This window comes from Mercenaria mercenaria, chromosome 11 (genome assembly GCF_021730395.1).
Source record: "Mercenaria mercenaria strain notata chromosome 11, MADL_Memer_1, whole genome shotgun sequence".
Lineage (NCBI taxonomy): Eukaryota > Metazoa > Mollusca > Bivalvia > Venerida > Veneridae > Mercenaria > Mercenaria mercenaria.
Genome location: NC_069371.1, coordinates 9,032,866 through 9,048,798, shown reverse-complemented (window position 1 = coordinate 9,048,798; position 15,933 = coordinate 9,032,866). Strand labels below are relative to the sequence as shown.

Below are 15,933 nucleotides of genomic sequence, written 5' to 3'. Positions count from 1 at the left end.
TGATTCACTCAATTTTTTCAGTAGGCCGCCATCTTGACTTCCTGGTTATGTTACAAACTTTGTGACTATTCTTAAATGCATATATATCGTCAGCATCCTATTGTGTCAATAATTTCTACAGTCTACATAAAAAATATTGGACCCCATAATTTATGGAAGTTGATGAATAGTATATTTCATAAATAATCATTACAGAGTATGCAAATATGTACACATTGCACATGTTTTCTGTGCTAGATTTACACTTAGGACATTTTAAATTCATATGTCTCCTGGGTCTTCAACATAAGGCACAAAAAGGTCATTAGATTTTTGTTCAGAAATTTTGAAACACAATCTTGAAATAACATCTATAAGTAATAACCTTACAAGAAGTAAACGTGGAAGATGCACAATGTTCACAGGACTTACACAATATATTAGTAAAGAGATACAACAGAAAGGGTTTTAAATGCTTTAGTTTAATTTCATAAAGAATAGGTGTTTACATATGATTAACTATTGTTTTATCGATAAACTGAATACTCGCTCAAAATGGTTAAAATTCTCAGACTAATTATATAGTGTCAATGTTTTATGTTAAATTACAGTAAAGAATGTTGGCACAGTCTGTAGTAATTAGTCAAAAGGATGTTGATGATATGAATGCATTTTAGAATAGTCGTAAATATTGTATGGTAACATAACCCAGAAGTCAAGATGGCAGACTACTGAAAAAATTGAGTGAATTGGTTCAAGATTGAACTAAAGTCTTGATTAACTGGACTTAATTGTGATGTTATTCACAGCCGTTCCCAAATTAATAAATTAGTGTGAAAATAATTGACTCGCTTTGTTTCCATAATGGATGCACTACAAAACATATTTCAAACACAGACATCCTTCGGTCATCTTAAGTATGAAATTTGGGGACTAAAAGTTTTCAAATCAATGCAAAATTTGGACAATGGATGAGATACAAAATATATTTCTAAGGCCGACATTGTTTGGTCATTTAAAAGATGAAATTCAAAAGTGAAAATAAAAGCAAGGCATTTTTGTTACTTCATCATATGAGACACAAGAAACAACCAATTAAAGGAGCTGACATTAAGAGTTTTTTTCTGGTCTAGCTTAAATTATTCTTTTTGACTGAGACTTTCTTCAGACTAACAAGAGTGGCAGACTGTCACAAAATACACCCGTCATCGAACTTGGCCTAATTCAAGGGCCAGTATCCAAGAGTGCCTGGGGCAATTTGGCTGGTTATCAAATTTGGCTGAGATATTATGCCCACAGACATTGTCAGCAAGTTTGGTGAAGATCAGATGAAAACTGTTTGACTTAGAGAGCGGACAAGGCTAAACTTGCAGTTTTTCAAGAAACTCAAGGGGCATAATCCAAGAGTGCCTGGGGCGATTTGGCTGGTTATTGAACATGGCCAAGATATTATGCCCACAAACATTGTCACCAAGTTTAGTGAAGATCGGATGAGAACTGTTTGACTTAGAGAGCGGACAAGGCTAAATTCAAAGTTTTTCAAGTAATTCAAGGGCCATAATCCAGAAGTGCTGGGGGCGATTTGGCTGGTTATCAAACTTGCCCGAGCTATTATGCCCACAAACATTGTCACCAAGTTTGGTGAAGATCGGATGAAAACTGTTTGACTTAGGGGGTGGACAAGGCTAAATTTGCAGATTTTAAGTAATTCAAGGGCCATAACTCAAGAGTGTCTGAGGTGATTTTGCTGGTAATAAAACTTTGATGAGATATTATGCCCACAGACATTGTCACCAAGTTTGTTGAAGATTGGATGAAAACTGTTTGACTTAGAGAGAGCGGACATGCTTTTTGGACACCAACTGCCCGCCACAGGTGTTCACATAATACGCTCCGCTCTTTCAGAGACAGGCGTATAAAAAGTTCAGATAGGACATTTTTAAAAATATATTATGACATTTAGATTTACAGCAGTCAGAAAAAAATCTCTATTAAAAAATTTAAGATGAGCATCAACCCAAGATCTTTACATTATGAAACTTCTCTGATACCTGAAATGTGCAGCTCCTGATTTTGTTTTATAGGACTTGATCATATACATAAGATTCAAGATTCAAGTTTTTAATTCATCACTGAATGGGATCTGGCTTAAATCTATCATATATGCATCACATCGATGTAAGTTTTACAAACTGGCCTTGGCAAAAGGAAGCGCTTCAAAAGGCTATGACTTTATCTAGCGACCGGCAAAAATATCAGTCAGGGGTGTAACTGTTTTAAGTTATGTAACCTATTTCAGTTATAAAATATAGTTAACTCAGGTAAGTTATTCAAAAAAAGTCTTTTTGCTGTTTTCACAAAGTGACCTTTAAAGTGAAATTAGTAACAAACTGTGGTTAATCCAATTCTCCAATTTTTCATACTGGGAACCTACTTTGAAAATCCTGTCAGGTGAGAAGTCCTTTAGGCCACACCAAATTGATAAGTTGTTCATCGGATTGTTTTCTGAAAAATTTGAGGCGGCGAGCGAAAAAATAATTTAAATATTTTTTTGGGTTTTTGAGAAAATCAGGAGCGAGCGAAGAGCAAAGAAATATATTTGTCTTCATTTGGCTCTCGACTAACTAATAAAAACCTTAAAATAGAATGTATAGCACTGTAACTGCAGGGGTTTTTTTTATTCTATAGCAGAGGCCGAATATCGGCCTCGTCCCCCAGCCGAGGATTTCCCCCACAGCCAAGGATTTCCCCTACCGCAGTCGAAATTCCCCTACGTCCGAAATTCCCCCCTCCAAAATCGTAAACAAAGCAATGGAGATTACTCCCAGCGATGGAGATTTTCCCGACCGAATATCGGACCCGTTCACAATTGCAGACGGTCTTTCACAATTTTCAATGGGTGTGGAAACCTTTAGAAATAGTAGAAAAATGTTTGAAGAGCGTTCAGTGGACCCGAGGTTCCGGTTTTGACCAGCGAAAATCGATAAAAACTCGTATCTGACCCGCACATAATATGCCGTGGGCGTCTGCTTGTCTCGCGGTAATACTCTTTGATGCGTAACGAGTTCGAAAGCTCTGCCCCTTGTCAATCAAAATCCCAGTGAACTTCATACTGTTTGTCGACACCAGCGTAAGTATGACAGTAGGCGGAGCGTCGTATGTTAATTAGCTACTGACAGATGTCAATCACGCCACGCGCCGACTGACACGTGGTTATCATCAGTATGTAATATAGATGATTGATAAACAATGCAGCGTCAGATTATTGTGTTTGTTAATTAGCGGTAACAGCTTATGCTGTATTGTGTAATATGTGTTGTTAATTTAAAGTTATTATTTTATGTGCTTGATTCGATTAAATAAGCCGGTCGGCCGTTACGCAAATTTATTATCTTTGCCGAGGTATTTTGCTAGAGCAAAATAAAATATAAATGTTTTAAGTAATCAGATATTATAAGTATGGAATAGTTCTGGTGAAAAGATGAAATTTAAAACGGGTATTTTATCAAGAATTTTTAATGTTTGCTTTCGTTTTTTCATATTTGTCACACGTTTTCGCGATCGTGATTTTCGGACTTTTTTATCCTTTCTTACAAGATTTTCTAGTACAATTGAAATAAAAAGCCAACAAAAGTATGCATTTAATAATAATATGATGACTCTTGCAAAAGCAACTCTTATTTTAAAGCATTTTTTGTGAATAAAAGCATGTGACCTTTAAATATTCAATGATTTGAGCATTTCAACTCTCCCCACCCACCCTGTTACAATGATAAGTGAACATTAGTGCAAGTCCATCTATTGCTAAGTGACAGTGTGTATAGTTGCTAAAAGTTGCAAGAATATGTAATAAAAACATAGTTTAAAGTGTTTATTATGCATAATTGTAAATTCCCCCCTGAGTGAAAAAATTCCCCAAAACTGCTCGTCGCGCGCTATTTTCTTCCCCCAGTGACAGGCTGGGGCCTCTTCCCCCAGTCGTAAAAAAAACCCCTGAACTGTAATCAAATATTGAATCGAATATTTACTGCTATGAAAATGTAGCATTCTTAGCTGACTTTACAAAGTTTTTGATACATAAAATATCTATGTGAGTGTTGCTAGATTTATTAAAGCTTCTGATTTGAAACTTAGAACAGTTATTTACTGTCAAAGTCTACACCAGGAGAAACAATACTCTTAAGTCTGAATCTAGACAGAGTTACGCCCCTTTTTAACATAGAATATTTTTAATTAAGTTTTATTTAATGACCAATAGCTCTGTACTTTAATAGCTTCTGACTATTATGCCCCTTTTACTGGCAAAGCTCTGATTTAGAAAAGTCGAGCATGATGTCTTATGTACAGCTCTTTTTTCTAACTTCAAACTTTCATAACATATTAAATTTGTTGAAACAAAGTCTCAATTAAAGTCTGAAATGGAGATTAACGTGCATTAACATCAGTCTACTAAATGATTGGAAAATTTGAAAATCAAAACTGTCCCGAAAACAACTCGTAATGTAAATTCCTTACCCCACCAACTTTCGTATGCAAATGCTGATCATTTGGACAGGAAAAAAACAGAAAACAGATAAGTGACATGCATCAATAAGTATAATTTACCCTTACCAAAATAATGTAGATTGATGTTATCAAACAAATTAGTATGTTTTTCTTCATCCAGTTTCAATGAAATAAATCGATTTTTGTAGTATGTAATTTGGTAAACATTTGAAGAAAATGGCATAACTGCATAAAGGGGAAATAACTTTAATGCAACTAAATATAAGTATTAGGATTTATTATAGACGATGTGTGCGTAGTATGTATTTATTTCGATTAAAATCCATTTGAGAACAATCTGGGACTGGAAGTATAAGCATTTATACACGTTTACGTCTGTAAAAAGTAGCGCACCAAACAATTTTGGATTGATCTTTTTCAACGGGGCAAGCGCAAGCCAAAAACAAAAAAAAATATTTTTTTTGTGTTTCTGAAAATATACGAGCGGCAAATCCGATGAACAACTTTTTAATTTGGTGAGGCCTTAATTTGTCTTTATGATGCCCTGTTTTAGGTAAGGTCATTCCAATTGTAAACAATGGGAACTCTTGTGTTTTCAGATCTAGTGAAACCCCTGCATCAAGCAACATAATGTTAAAAGATTTTTTTCTCATAAATGTACTTCTCATTTTAGGCAAAATCAAAATGTACCAAGTTTGAGACTTTCAAGAATAGCCTTCAAGTCTGTGATATGGCCAAAATTTCACACTTCTTTTCATAAATTTAAGCTCGATCGGGCAATAATAGCTGGATTGGGCTTAAAGCCCAATCAGACAATATGACCAGCCTGTCTAGAATTCGTCTTGATGTACAGATCGGTACGCCACTTTAGGTTTACACTTCCAGGTAATAAATTTATGGAAGTGGCTATTCTTACAGTCCCGTAGGAATAGCCTCGCAGGCTATTCTTATGGCTCTCCCATCATCCCGTAAGAATAGTGAAAAGCCTGCAGGTGGTTATTCCTACGGCAATTTTGTATTACAATACATTTTATTGAAGTCATTCAACAGTCAGGGGTGTAACTGTTTAAAGTTATCGCAGTTTATAACCCATTTGAGTTATTGCTTATACTTTCATAACTTGTTTCAGTTATCATAAAATATTATAAAGCCCTCCTGTGCCAATTCTTTATTTTGAATGTGACTAATGCTATTATTACCTGAATCCTTGACGTTTTATCTTTCCAGCTCTGCAGTAAAAAATTTTACGCAAGGCTGATAAAGTTTTATGTAAGAGTTTTAAAGCTATAAAACTCTTAACATCCCATTATGCTTATCAGGTCATGATCAGACTAAAAGAGAATTTGATTAACCACAGTTTGCTACTAATTTCACTATAAAGGTCACTTTGTGAGAAGAGCAAAAAGACTTTTATTGAATAACTTACCCGAGTTAACAATATTTTATAACTAATACAGGTTATAAAATGCTTGAAAAAGTAACTGAAATAGGTTACATAACTTAAAACAGTTACACCCCTGACTGTTCAACTGATATATTTTCAACCAATTTCGGAAATGACATGTAATCACATTTATTCATTGTGTTACAAATAAAATGTCAGCTCTGAATTGATGCAAACATGTCAAGCTGATGTGTTATCGGTAAAATTATCCCCCTTGAAAATGCCTGACTTGGCGATATCGATTTTTTATCTGGTTGAAATTTTCCAATAGAAACAAAGAAGGAAAAATTTGAAAACACTTGGTCAATATTTTTTAGTGTTTCAATATTAATAACGTATATATTTACATATACATCTGTATAACCAACAATCGTTTTCCAATTTATTTAGAAGACAAATTTCAATTAAATAAATTTACACTTACGACAAATCCGTTGTAGATCTATTAAAATTGTTTGTTTATGCAAATGGAAGTAATAAAATGCGTTATACTATCAAGGGAAATCACTTCCCCTTTGAATGAATTCAGTACAATGTGTACACAAAACTGCCGTAGGAATAACCACCTGCGGGCTTTTCACTATTCTTATGGGAGAGCCGCAAGAATAGCCTACGAGGCTATTCCTACGGGACCGTATGAATAGCCACTTCCTAGTCTAAATAATGAGACCTCGGGTAGACTGATTTGACATTTTGATATTTTACATTGTCTACCTAGAGGTCTCAACCAGAAACAATCAAAACTGTGGTGGAAACTGTGGTCGATTGAAATCACGATTTTTCAGTAGTCACGACTTTTTTTTAGCCCTAACAGCTTACCTGTTGTTTTAAATCATAAATAGTAAATAAAAAACATAAGAACATGACATATTTATCAAGAATTTCTGTTGTAAAAAATTTAAAACTCTAACATTTCAATCTCTTCATGTAATGGCGGTCGGAGGCGTGACCAATGAAAACGCTTCGTGTAGTAACGTGTTTACCTGTATTGGCCATTTTCCAATATGTAGTACACGCGATTTAAACCTCTGAATTTTTTTAACTGCCATAGTTTGAATTTTTTTAAGGAATCTAGATAATATATACATCATTGGAAAGGAAAAATCACAGGCTTTCTATGTATGTATTTCATTTTTTGATCCGTCGCTTTATTATAACATAATTCCCGCCCAAAGGATTCCGTTGGGTGTTATTTATGTAAAGAAGGGGACAGTGCTGTCACATTCTTTTCCATTTTTTGGTTTGTACTCGGGAGACAGATATCGACAAGTCAAAAAATATTAACGATATTCATATCTCGAGTACAATTATTTGGACTAAGCCACTTCCTAAATTTATATATCTTGTTTCCTAAAAATGGGCTCAAGCCCACTTTCAGGGTCTGCCATGTTCCATTACTAGTTTTAAATCTTGATTTTTAGCCGGTGTAAGCAGCAATAAAAGGTTTTTTCCAAAATCCTCGCAGACAAATTTCACAAATAAAAAAATCAATCAAACCTTTCAATTTCAGAGGAGATATCGCTGAAAGGATGAACGAAAGTAATGACGAGATAACAGAGTGAAAACTTACCATTTGTTTTGTATGTATCTACATATCATCATTTAATGACAACTTGAACCAACGGTAAATTGTCAGGGCGCTTTTGTTTGTAACAAACTCAGTTCGGTTTCAAACCGGTTTGCCAAACTTTCGATTTGTTTTGTAAAACTGGTTTTGATCTGGAAAAGGTTTGTGTCATTTGTTTTAAAAAACCGCTAACCGGTTTGTCAAACCGACCAAACTGCCTCTGGAGGCGGTTTGTTCGGTTTGTTGTATCCGAAATTTATTGCAGTTCGAGAAAAAATGGCGGACCGTGTGGACCAAAATGGAAACGAGTAAGGAAAAAAAAATAAGAATTTGTTCATTTCTAGAGAAAACCCGTGGTAATCTTTATGCTCAGCCGAATTCATTTGTCAATAATTACTTCTGAAAACATTCTCTTTGATTGGCATGTATACATCGTTATAATCAGTTTCTTACCATGGTCGAAATATTCCATTCATTTCGTTCCAAGATTATTCGACCTCCGACAGTCCAAAATCCAATTACTGTTATAGTATAAAGTTTTAATTTATAGTAAATGTGTCTGTTTCTGAAGGATAACATACAAATGCAATATTTTGTATTTAAATAAATGTCTCTGTTGCTAAGCAAGGGATCACTTCTTGTAGTGTAAAGAAACACACTTACTTTTGTAAGAATTCTAGGTTCAAGTCCTAGCAAGAAGCCCTATGCACATTGACATAACTTTATATGCACATAAACATCATTAGTATACAAGTACATAATTATGCAAAGCAGTTCCCTAGTCTGACTAAATTTTAAGAGCAAAATGAGTATTTTTTTTTTTCATGCATACAACTATTCATATCAATAAAATTTCAATTTCCAATTAAATTTTCATTTTTAGCTCACCTGACTGAAAGTCAGGTGAAACTTTTAGTATGGTCTTTTGTCCGTCGTCCGTCCGTCCACAATTGAGCTTGTGTTCACGATAGCGTGTTCATTTCTTATTTGATTTGAACCAAACTTGCAAATAACTTGTATCTCTATTAGATCTCGGTTACTTTCGAAAATCAGCCATATTTCAAGATGGGTCTTAGAGTTATGCCCCCTGAAATGGCTAAAATCTGCACAATTGAGCTTGTGTTCACGATAGCGCTTTCATTTCTTTTTTTGATTTGAACCAAACTTGCACATAACTTGTATCTCTATTAGATCTCGGTTAATTTCGAAAACCAGCCATATTGCGATATGGGTCTTGGAGTTATGCCCCCTAAAATGGCTAAAATTGCAGATTTTAGCCTTGTGTTCACGATAGCGCTTTTATTTATTTTTGCATGTTCACCAAACTTGTTTAACTCACCTCACCGAATTTCTAGAAAATTTGTTCAAATTAAATCCCAGGGATTACTTGTTTTTTACATAGACTTGTATAGGAAAATTAAAAAAAAAATTGTCTGAAACTACAACGGCTAGAGTTTAGTTATTTAGTGTGTAGTATTGTCTAGTGGACCTCTACCAAGAATATACAAATCGTAGCCCTGCAGTCAAAATTGGCCCCACCCTGGGGACTACTTGTTTTTACATAGACTTATATAGGAAAATCTTTAAAATTCTTTTTGTCTGAAACCACAATGTCTAGAGCTTAGATATTTGGTATGTAGCATTGTCTAGTGGACCTCTACAAAGATTATTCAAATCATGGCCCTGGAGTCAAAATTGGCCCCGCCCCAGGGGCTACTTGTTTTTCTAGAATTATAGAGGGAAATCTTGAAAATTCTTTTCGTCTGAAACTACAATGGCTAGAGTTTAGATATTTGGTGTATATCATAATCTAGTTGACCTCTACCAAGATTCTTCAAATCATGGCCCTGGGGTCAAGATTGTCCCCGCCCCAGGGGATACTTGTTTTTACATAGACTTATATTGGAAAAACTCTTGATTTTAAAAATTCATAAAAAATAGAAGACATGATATTTGAACCTGGAGAAAAAAAAATATTATAATTTTCATCAAGGAATGCTTTGGTCGAGATGTTAAGGGGGTGGGCCCAACCGGGTTGGCCGAGCCTATATTGCACCATTATCTCCTGTGAAACTGTTGAGCCAAATTTAAGGAAACTTTACAGGAATGATACTTGGGTGGTCCTCTACCAAAATTGTTCAAATAACATTTTCAGTCATTAACTTGTTCTCCTACAACCATAGTGCCTCATTGGCTTGTCAGGTGAGCGACCAGGGCCACTTGGCCCTCTTGTTTTTTATCCCTGACAAGATATTAATTGAAAATAACTTGACCGACAGCTCTAGGACCTGTTAACATAAGCAGAAAAATGGCCGTAAAACACTTCAAAGTCATACATACTTGTGGTTGACTAATTTTCATGGATTTCATAGTTGTGTAATTAATTTCTAACAAGTCATAAATACCATCGTTTTTATCTTCAAAAGCTGAATTCTATAAAATCGTGTCCTCATGAAATAGCCATTTCAATATAGACAAAGCAGTTATCAACAACAAAAATAAAATGACTATTAAGTCTGTAAAAAGAGCTGATCCTTGTTGTCAAATGTTGTACAATTTATTACAATGCTAACTTCGAAAACAAGTTTGCACAAGTTTGTTTCAATTGATAATGCATTGTCTCATTAGTGATGGTGACTTTCCCCTTGTGACTCGCAGGTTCTGTTAGTTGTTCTGACTGAGCTCCTAACTTAGCCAGTTTGTCTGCCTCTTCATTGCCTGCAAGTCCACAATGGGATGGAATCCACTGAAGTGCTACTTTGCAGGTTATACTCCTGGCTAGCTGCGGAGCTTTATTGTTGATAAGAGCTTCCATGACAGACAGTGCATCTGTAAGAAAGACGACTGAGGAACTTTCTTCTGCCGAGTTCTCAATCATTGAGACGGCCTTCAAGAGTGCGTCAGTCTCTGCCTTGTAATTGCTGTTACAGTAGTGTTTTCCTGTGGCTGCGTTTAGTGTAGAGAAATTTCAATTCACCGAAATACATATAACTATATACATAAGTATCAATTATGTTTAATAATGTATATCCATGGTTTCTCCCCCCACCTAATACAGTGACATAAAAGTTCAAAGTATTAAGTATTATATGATCAAGTCAGGGGTGTCATTGGATGCCATCCAACTCATTGTTGCCGGATTTTGAATGTACAATGCGTCATCAGAAAAAAATGTCAGAGATTAAATATGTCAACCATTTTTGAAGAATCTTAATTAATATTTATTTAAACATGTTTTTGTGAGGTAAGATACACTCGCTGGCCTAAAATACAACTGCTTACTTAAATCAGTCCAGCACCAGTTTCAGAGTATATGTGCTTTGCTTGAACCTTGAGTAGTATAACGTCATCTATTTTTGCACATTAACTACATCACAACTGTCAAACTTTGCTGGCAATGATTTCAATTTAGGAGTTATCCCTGTTACAAAACACTTAATCTCCAATTTTCATCAAATTGAAATAAAAAAAAGTCTGCTGGATAGTGGATACAGTTATATGATTACATCTCAGTCTTAGTCTTTGTGGCCGGATGGTTAGGGTAGTTGATATTAAATTATTTGTCCTTCACTGCAGTGTGTTCGGAACCTTGCTCAGGGTGTAGAATTCTTTCATGTGTGGATTTTTAAGTAATCCAGCTGACTTAACGGACAGTGGCTTAACCTAGCTGCCCGCCCATACCTTAAATAATGCATTGAAAGTTGATGTATGACCTATAATTCTGTCAGTCTGACATTAAACTTAACAAAAACTATCATTTGTATTCACTCAATTGGTCTAATGTTCTCGAGTGCAAAAGGAAGTGACTCAACTGTCTATGCCATAATTAGCCTTGCTATGTTAAATTGTGGCGGCACGTGAGGAGTAGTAATAGTAGTACATGTTATTTAATATGTTTGGCTCTTAGATACAAAATCTGTCATTTATCTCCATTTAGAATAAATTTAATCACTATTTTTCTAGATTCGTCATTTTGTTCATACAAACCGCCTGTTTGTTCAAGAACTCATTTTAACCGAAACCAGTTTAAGTTTATCATTATTTTTTATCCAAACCAAAACCTAAAACCCAAACCGGATTTTTGCAAACAAAAGCGCCCTCAGTATTTTCCAGTAACTTTCTGTCAATTTTCACAAATCCGCCATCTTGGAAGGTTGCAATTTATTCACCAATAAAAAAGACTTTTACATTTGTAACAGGTATTTCGATTGGCTCGATTTTTTAGCGGTGTCCTGTTATATTGACTCATTCGTTTCAATCTATTCGTAGGTGTAAATAAACTAAATAATATTTAGGTGAAAAACTACTAAATCATGCTACACAGGCATTCGAAGCTCGGTCAATAAAACTTAAGCAAGCTAACTCTCTTCAATATACTAAGTGTCGGGGTTATTAAGATAACTTGATCTGGGATGCTGTATTCGGCTTGAGTAAATTTTGCCAGGTCGGATAACACGAGGCGCGCAAGCGTCGAGTGTTACCCGACCTGGCAAAATCCACGATAGCCGAATACAAAATGCCAGATCCGGCTACTCTTTTGAACTATATATGATTTCGCTGTTTCTATGGCAACCGTTCATTTTTGGAAAGGACATCCATACAGATGATAATTAGTCATATCTCTTGGTCAGTTTTGGTGATAAAACAATGAAAATGGTGTCAAAATGGAGCCGGGACATTGGCCTTTTAATAGCAGTATGACAAAAGTTTGTTAAAAATAACATTTTATAATTTTAAATAAATTTAAATGTACAAAACAGTTTTGATCTGGTCTTAAAGTTTCTCAGTGTTTTCTATAATATTATTTTGTTACTCTTACGGTATTTGTTTACTCCAAACTATGTATATTTAGCTAATTTGCATAAAATGAACCAGTGCCACAAAAAAAAAACGAATAAAAAGATGAGACCACTTAAACTGAATAAAATCAACAACCTTGTTTTATTGCTTTAATTATTTAGAAAATATTCTAGAAACATAATTAATGTTAGTTATTTTGTACTACATGTACAAGAATACAATATGCTTCTTTACTTGTACGTTACCACTACCATTGTTCTGTTAAAATATATTGAAGAAGCAATTTAAGCCATAATTAGCACATACTGATTTATTTAAACTATTAGGGCTAAATTTAAAGATTTAGTTCTTCTGTTAAAAAAGAAATTACCTAAAATATGTATTACACCATCCATGTAACTATTATTTTAGTCAGTATGTGCATTCATTTGATTATCAAGCTGATATGTGCAGACATTTCTGTGAGTAAAAATCAAGTTTTATAAAAAGAGTAGTTTTTGAATTTCAGAAATAGTAGCATTATAAGGAAATATACAAAACCACACCAGTTACCTCAATAGAAAGAATCATAGGATCTTGAGTCAGATATCTGGATGAGACATTTGCTCTCCATGACGATTCGATAAATACATCGTGTTTGAAGTCATTTGACTTGCACCTGTTTTATACAGAGAACTTAGCACTTACCTGCAGAGAATTGATTAGTTCTGGTACAGAATCGAGGGACACTGGTTAGGTTAACTGCTCAGCGTTACATGACTGGATTTCTGTTGCAAAGCGGTGTTAAACCAACACTAACATACAAAAGAAGATATGCAGATAGTTAAAGTAGAAACTTTAGATTTAAAGCTTTTACCGGGTTGTCAAAACTGTTATCGTTTAGTGATAGCAAATTCAGATGTAAGAAATATATTAAATCGATAGATATGAAACGAAGAAGACTTGTAGACATTTTGAAACATTTACAAGAATGACAGATCTACAAAATATTTCTTTTAATATTTCAAATTGTACAGACAAAGACTAAATTGTACTATGTGGGGGAATATTCCTGGATATACTGGAGCATTAAGAGAAACATTAAGAATCATTACATAAAATATTTGAATCTCAATTAAATTAGGTATCAAAGGCTATGATAAAGACAGTGCTTTTCAAAAGTCCAAAAGGTAGCTAGAGACTTGATAGTATTTATAACAAAACAATACACATTGCTTCAGAATCAAAGTGTAATCAAATGTCATTCATGAAAAATGTGATTTTTGGATAGCCTATGATCTTCTTTTGTCAGTTGCATCTATTGTTTTAGTAAATTATTTGTTATAAAGCAAGACATTATTCATAACAGCTAACAAACAAGAGTCCAAATATGCTATAGTAGGTTACATTAAAGTGAAAATATCGTAAGCCACATGCAGAATGTAATTCATGTAACACTGCTGCCTCAAATTGTGTGCATTTCATGTTTTTCAGACATTTCATCATGAATATATATTCAGATTTTAACCAATCCATTCAATTTTACTATAATAAAACACTGTTTAAGCCAGTGCTAGAATCGTGAGGGAAGTTTTACGTTTCATTACCTCTAATGAACAGACTCAGTCAAACCAAGCTGGCTATCATTTTGCTTGGTTGTGTTCTAGGCTTCAAAAGGATCATCTTAAAACTTTTATTTGCTATCACAACAATAGTCTTTAAGTGCCATATGATGGTTGTAAAAATTTCTCTTACTCGGATTCAGTGTTGTTAGATTTTCTGGTAGTTTGGGATCATTGAGTCCATTCAATTTTACTAAAGCAGAATTCAGCTTAACCCGGCGCTAGGATGCTCTCATAAACAGACTGCCGGCGCTAGGATGCTCTCATAAACAGACTGCCGGTGTAATGAAGTATTTCGACCCCCATAGAATAACACCCCCCCCCCCCGGTCATTATTCTATAGAAAATGTGACTCCTTTCCTGTAAAATATTGACTCCCCTTATAAAAAACTGACTCCCTTTGAAAACTCTATAGAATAACGACCCCCGGTCATTATTTTATAGAAAAACTGACCCCTCCATGTAAAATATTGACTCCCTAAAGATGACTCCCTTCGAATCTCATAGAATAACGACCCCGGTTATTATTCTATAGAAAAAGTGACTCCTTCTATGTAAAATACTCACTGCCGAAATTACTACATTCGAACTCTCATACAATATCGATCCCCGGACATTATTCTATTTTAAAAAAGTTAATCTTTCCGTGTAAAACACCGGCTCCTAAAAAGACTTTCGACGATAATATCTATTAAAAAGTGATCCCCACCAAACCTAACGGACAATTTTACTAGATCTACAACTCTAATACCCTCCATTGCCAATAGTTAACATTTTGATTGTACTACTACTACTGGTGCCGCTACTTCTATTGCTATTACTACATGTACTTCTTCTTCTTCTACTACTACTACTACTACTTCTACTACTACTACTACTACTACTACTACAACTGCTACTACTGATACTACTATACCTGCTTCCACTAATACGTCTTGTACATCTACCTCTTCTTCTCCTGCTGCTGTTGTTGCTGTCACTTATTCCTCTGCTGCTGCTGCTGCTGCAACTGCCACTACCACTGCCACTACTACTACTACTACTACTACTACTACTTTCTATTGTTGCCGCTACCGTACTTTACTGCCACTGCTAAGTATTGCAACTTCTATTAATACTAAGTTCTATGCTAGCAGTTTCTTGTGCAGTTTTCTTCTGAAGAATTACTTCATACCGAAGTTTGCAGGGATTATTGACACTGGTGTGTTTTGTGCTGCTGCAACTGCCACTACCACTGCCACTACTACTACTACTACTACTACTACTTTCTATTGTTGCCGCTACCGTAGTTTACTGCCACTGCTAAGTATTGCAACTTCTATTAATACTAAATTCTATGCTAGCAGTTTCTTGTGCAGTTTTCTTCTGAAGAATTACTTCATACCGAAGTTTGCAGGGATTATTGACACTGGTGTGTTTTGTGAACGTATTGTGAATTGTTATTTTCCTGAAAAAAATGTATACACCAGGATACAGCGTCTAGAAATAGAATCCCTTTTCCCGTTGCGGAATGCTCTGATTTCTGTGTCAAGTGATGGTATCTGGGGCTAATGGTCAAATGGAAGGACGGACGGACAAGGGCAAATCTATATGCCCCCCTCCCCCGAGTGGGGGCATAAAATGCAGCAATTAGGCCTTAGATACATGAGTTATCACTAAATTTGACCAAATGACCGGGGGTCGTTTTTTTATGGGAGTCAATATTCTTCGTGAGGTTCAGTTTACTTCACGTGGGGGAGTCATAGTACTATGATCTGGAGGTCATAATACTATGACCGGGGGGTCACTTTTTCTACAGAATAATGACCGGGGGGTCATTATTCTATGGGGGTCGAAATACTTCATTTCACCGGCGCTAGGATGCTCTCATAAACAGACTTGATCCAACAGAGTCTAGTATTTATTTGCTTGGTTCCAAAGTATCTTCTTAAAGATGTTATTATTATTTCTATGGCAAAGTGTTTTCAACAACTCTCAAGTGTCTTTCAGAAGGCTTTCAGTATCTTCCTAGAAGTTTTGAATAGTATTAAGTATTT

The 15,933-nt window shown here is 35.1% G+C and overlaps 1 protein-coding gene across 2 annotated transcripts in view; it reads right to left on the bottom strand.

Moving 5' to 3' along the window:
• The window catches only part of LOC123531342 (sorting nexin-13-like), a 128,504-nt gene extending 116,845 nt beyond the window's left edge, over nt 1-11,659 (bottom strand). For both annotated transcript variants that reach the window (XM_045312201.2, XM_045312200.2), the window contains exons 1-2: nt 11,600-11,659; nt 7,500-7,565 (exon numbers count right to left, since the gene is read on the bottom strand). In XM_045312201.2, coding sequence (XP_045168136.1) covers nt 7,500-7,502 — 3 coding nt within the window. In that variant the 5' untranslated portion in view covers nt 7,503-7,565; nt 11,600-11,659. The remainder of the gene's footprint in view (nt 1-7,499; nt 7,566-11,599) is intronic.
• Between the last annotated feature and the right edge of the window lie 4,274 nt (nt 11,660-15,933).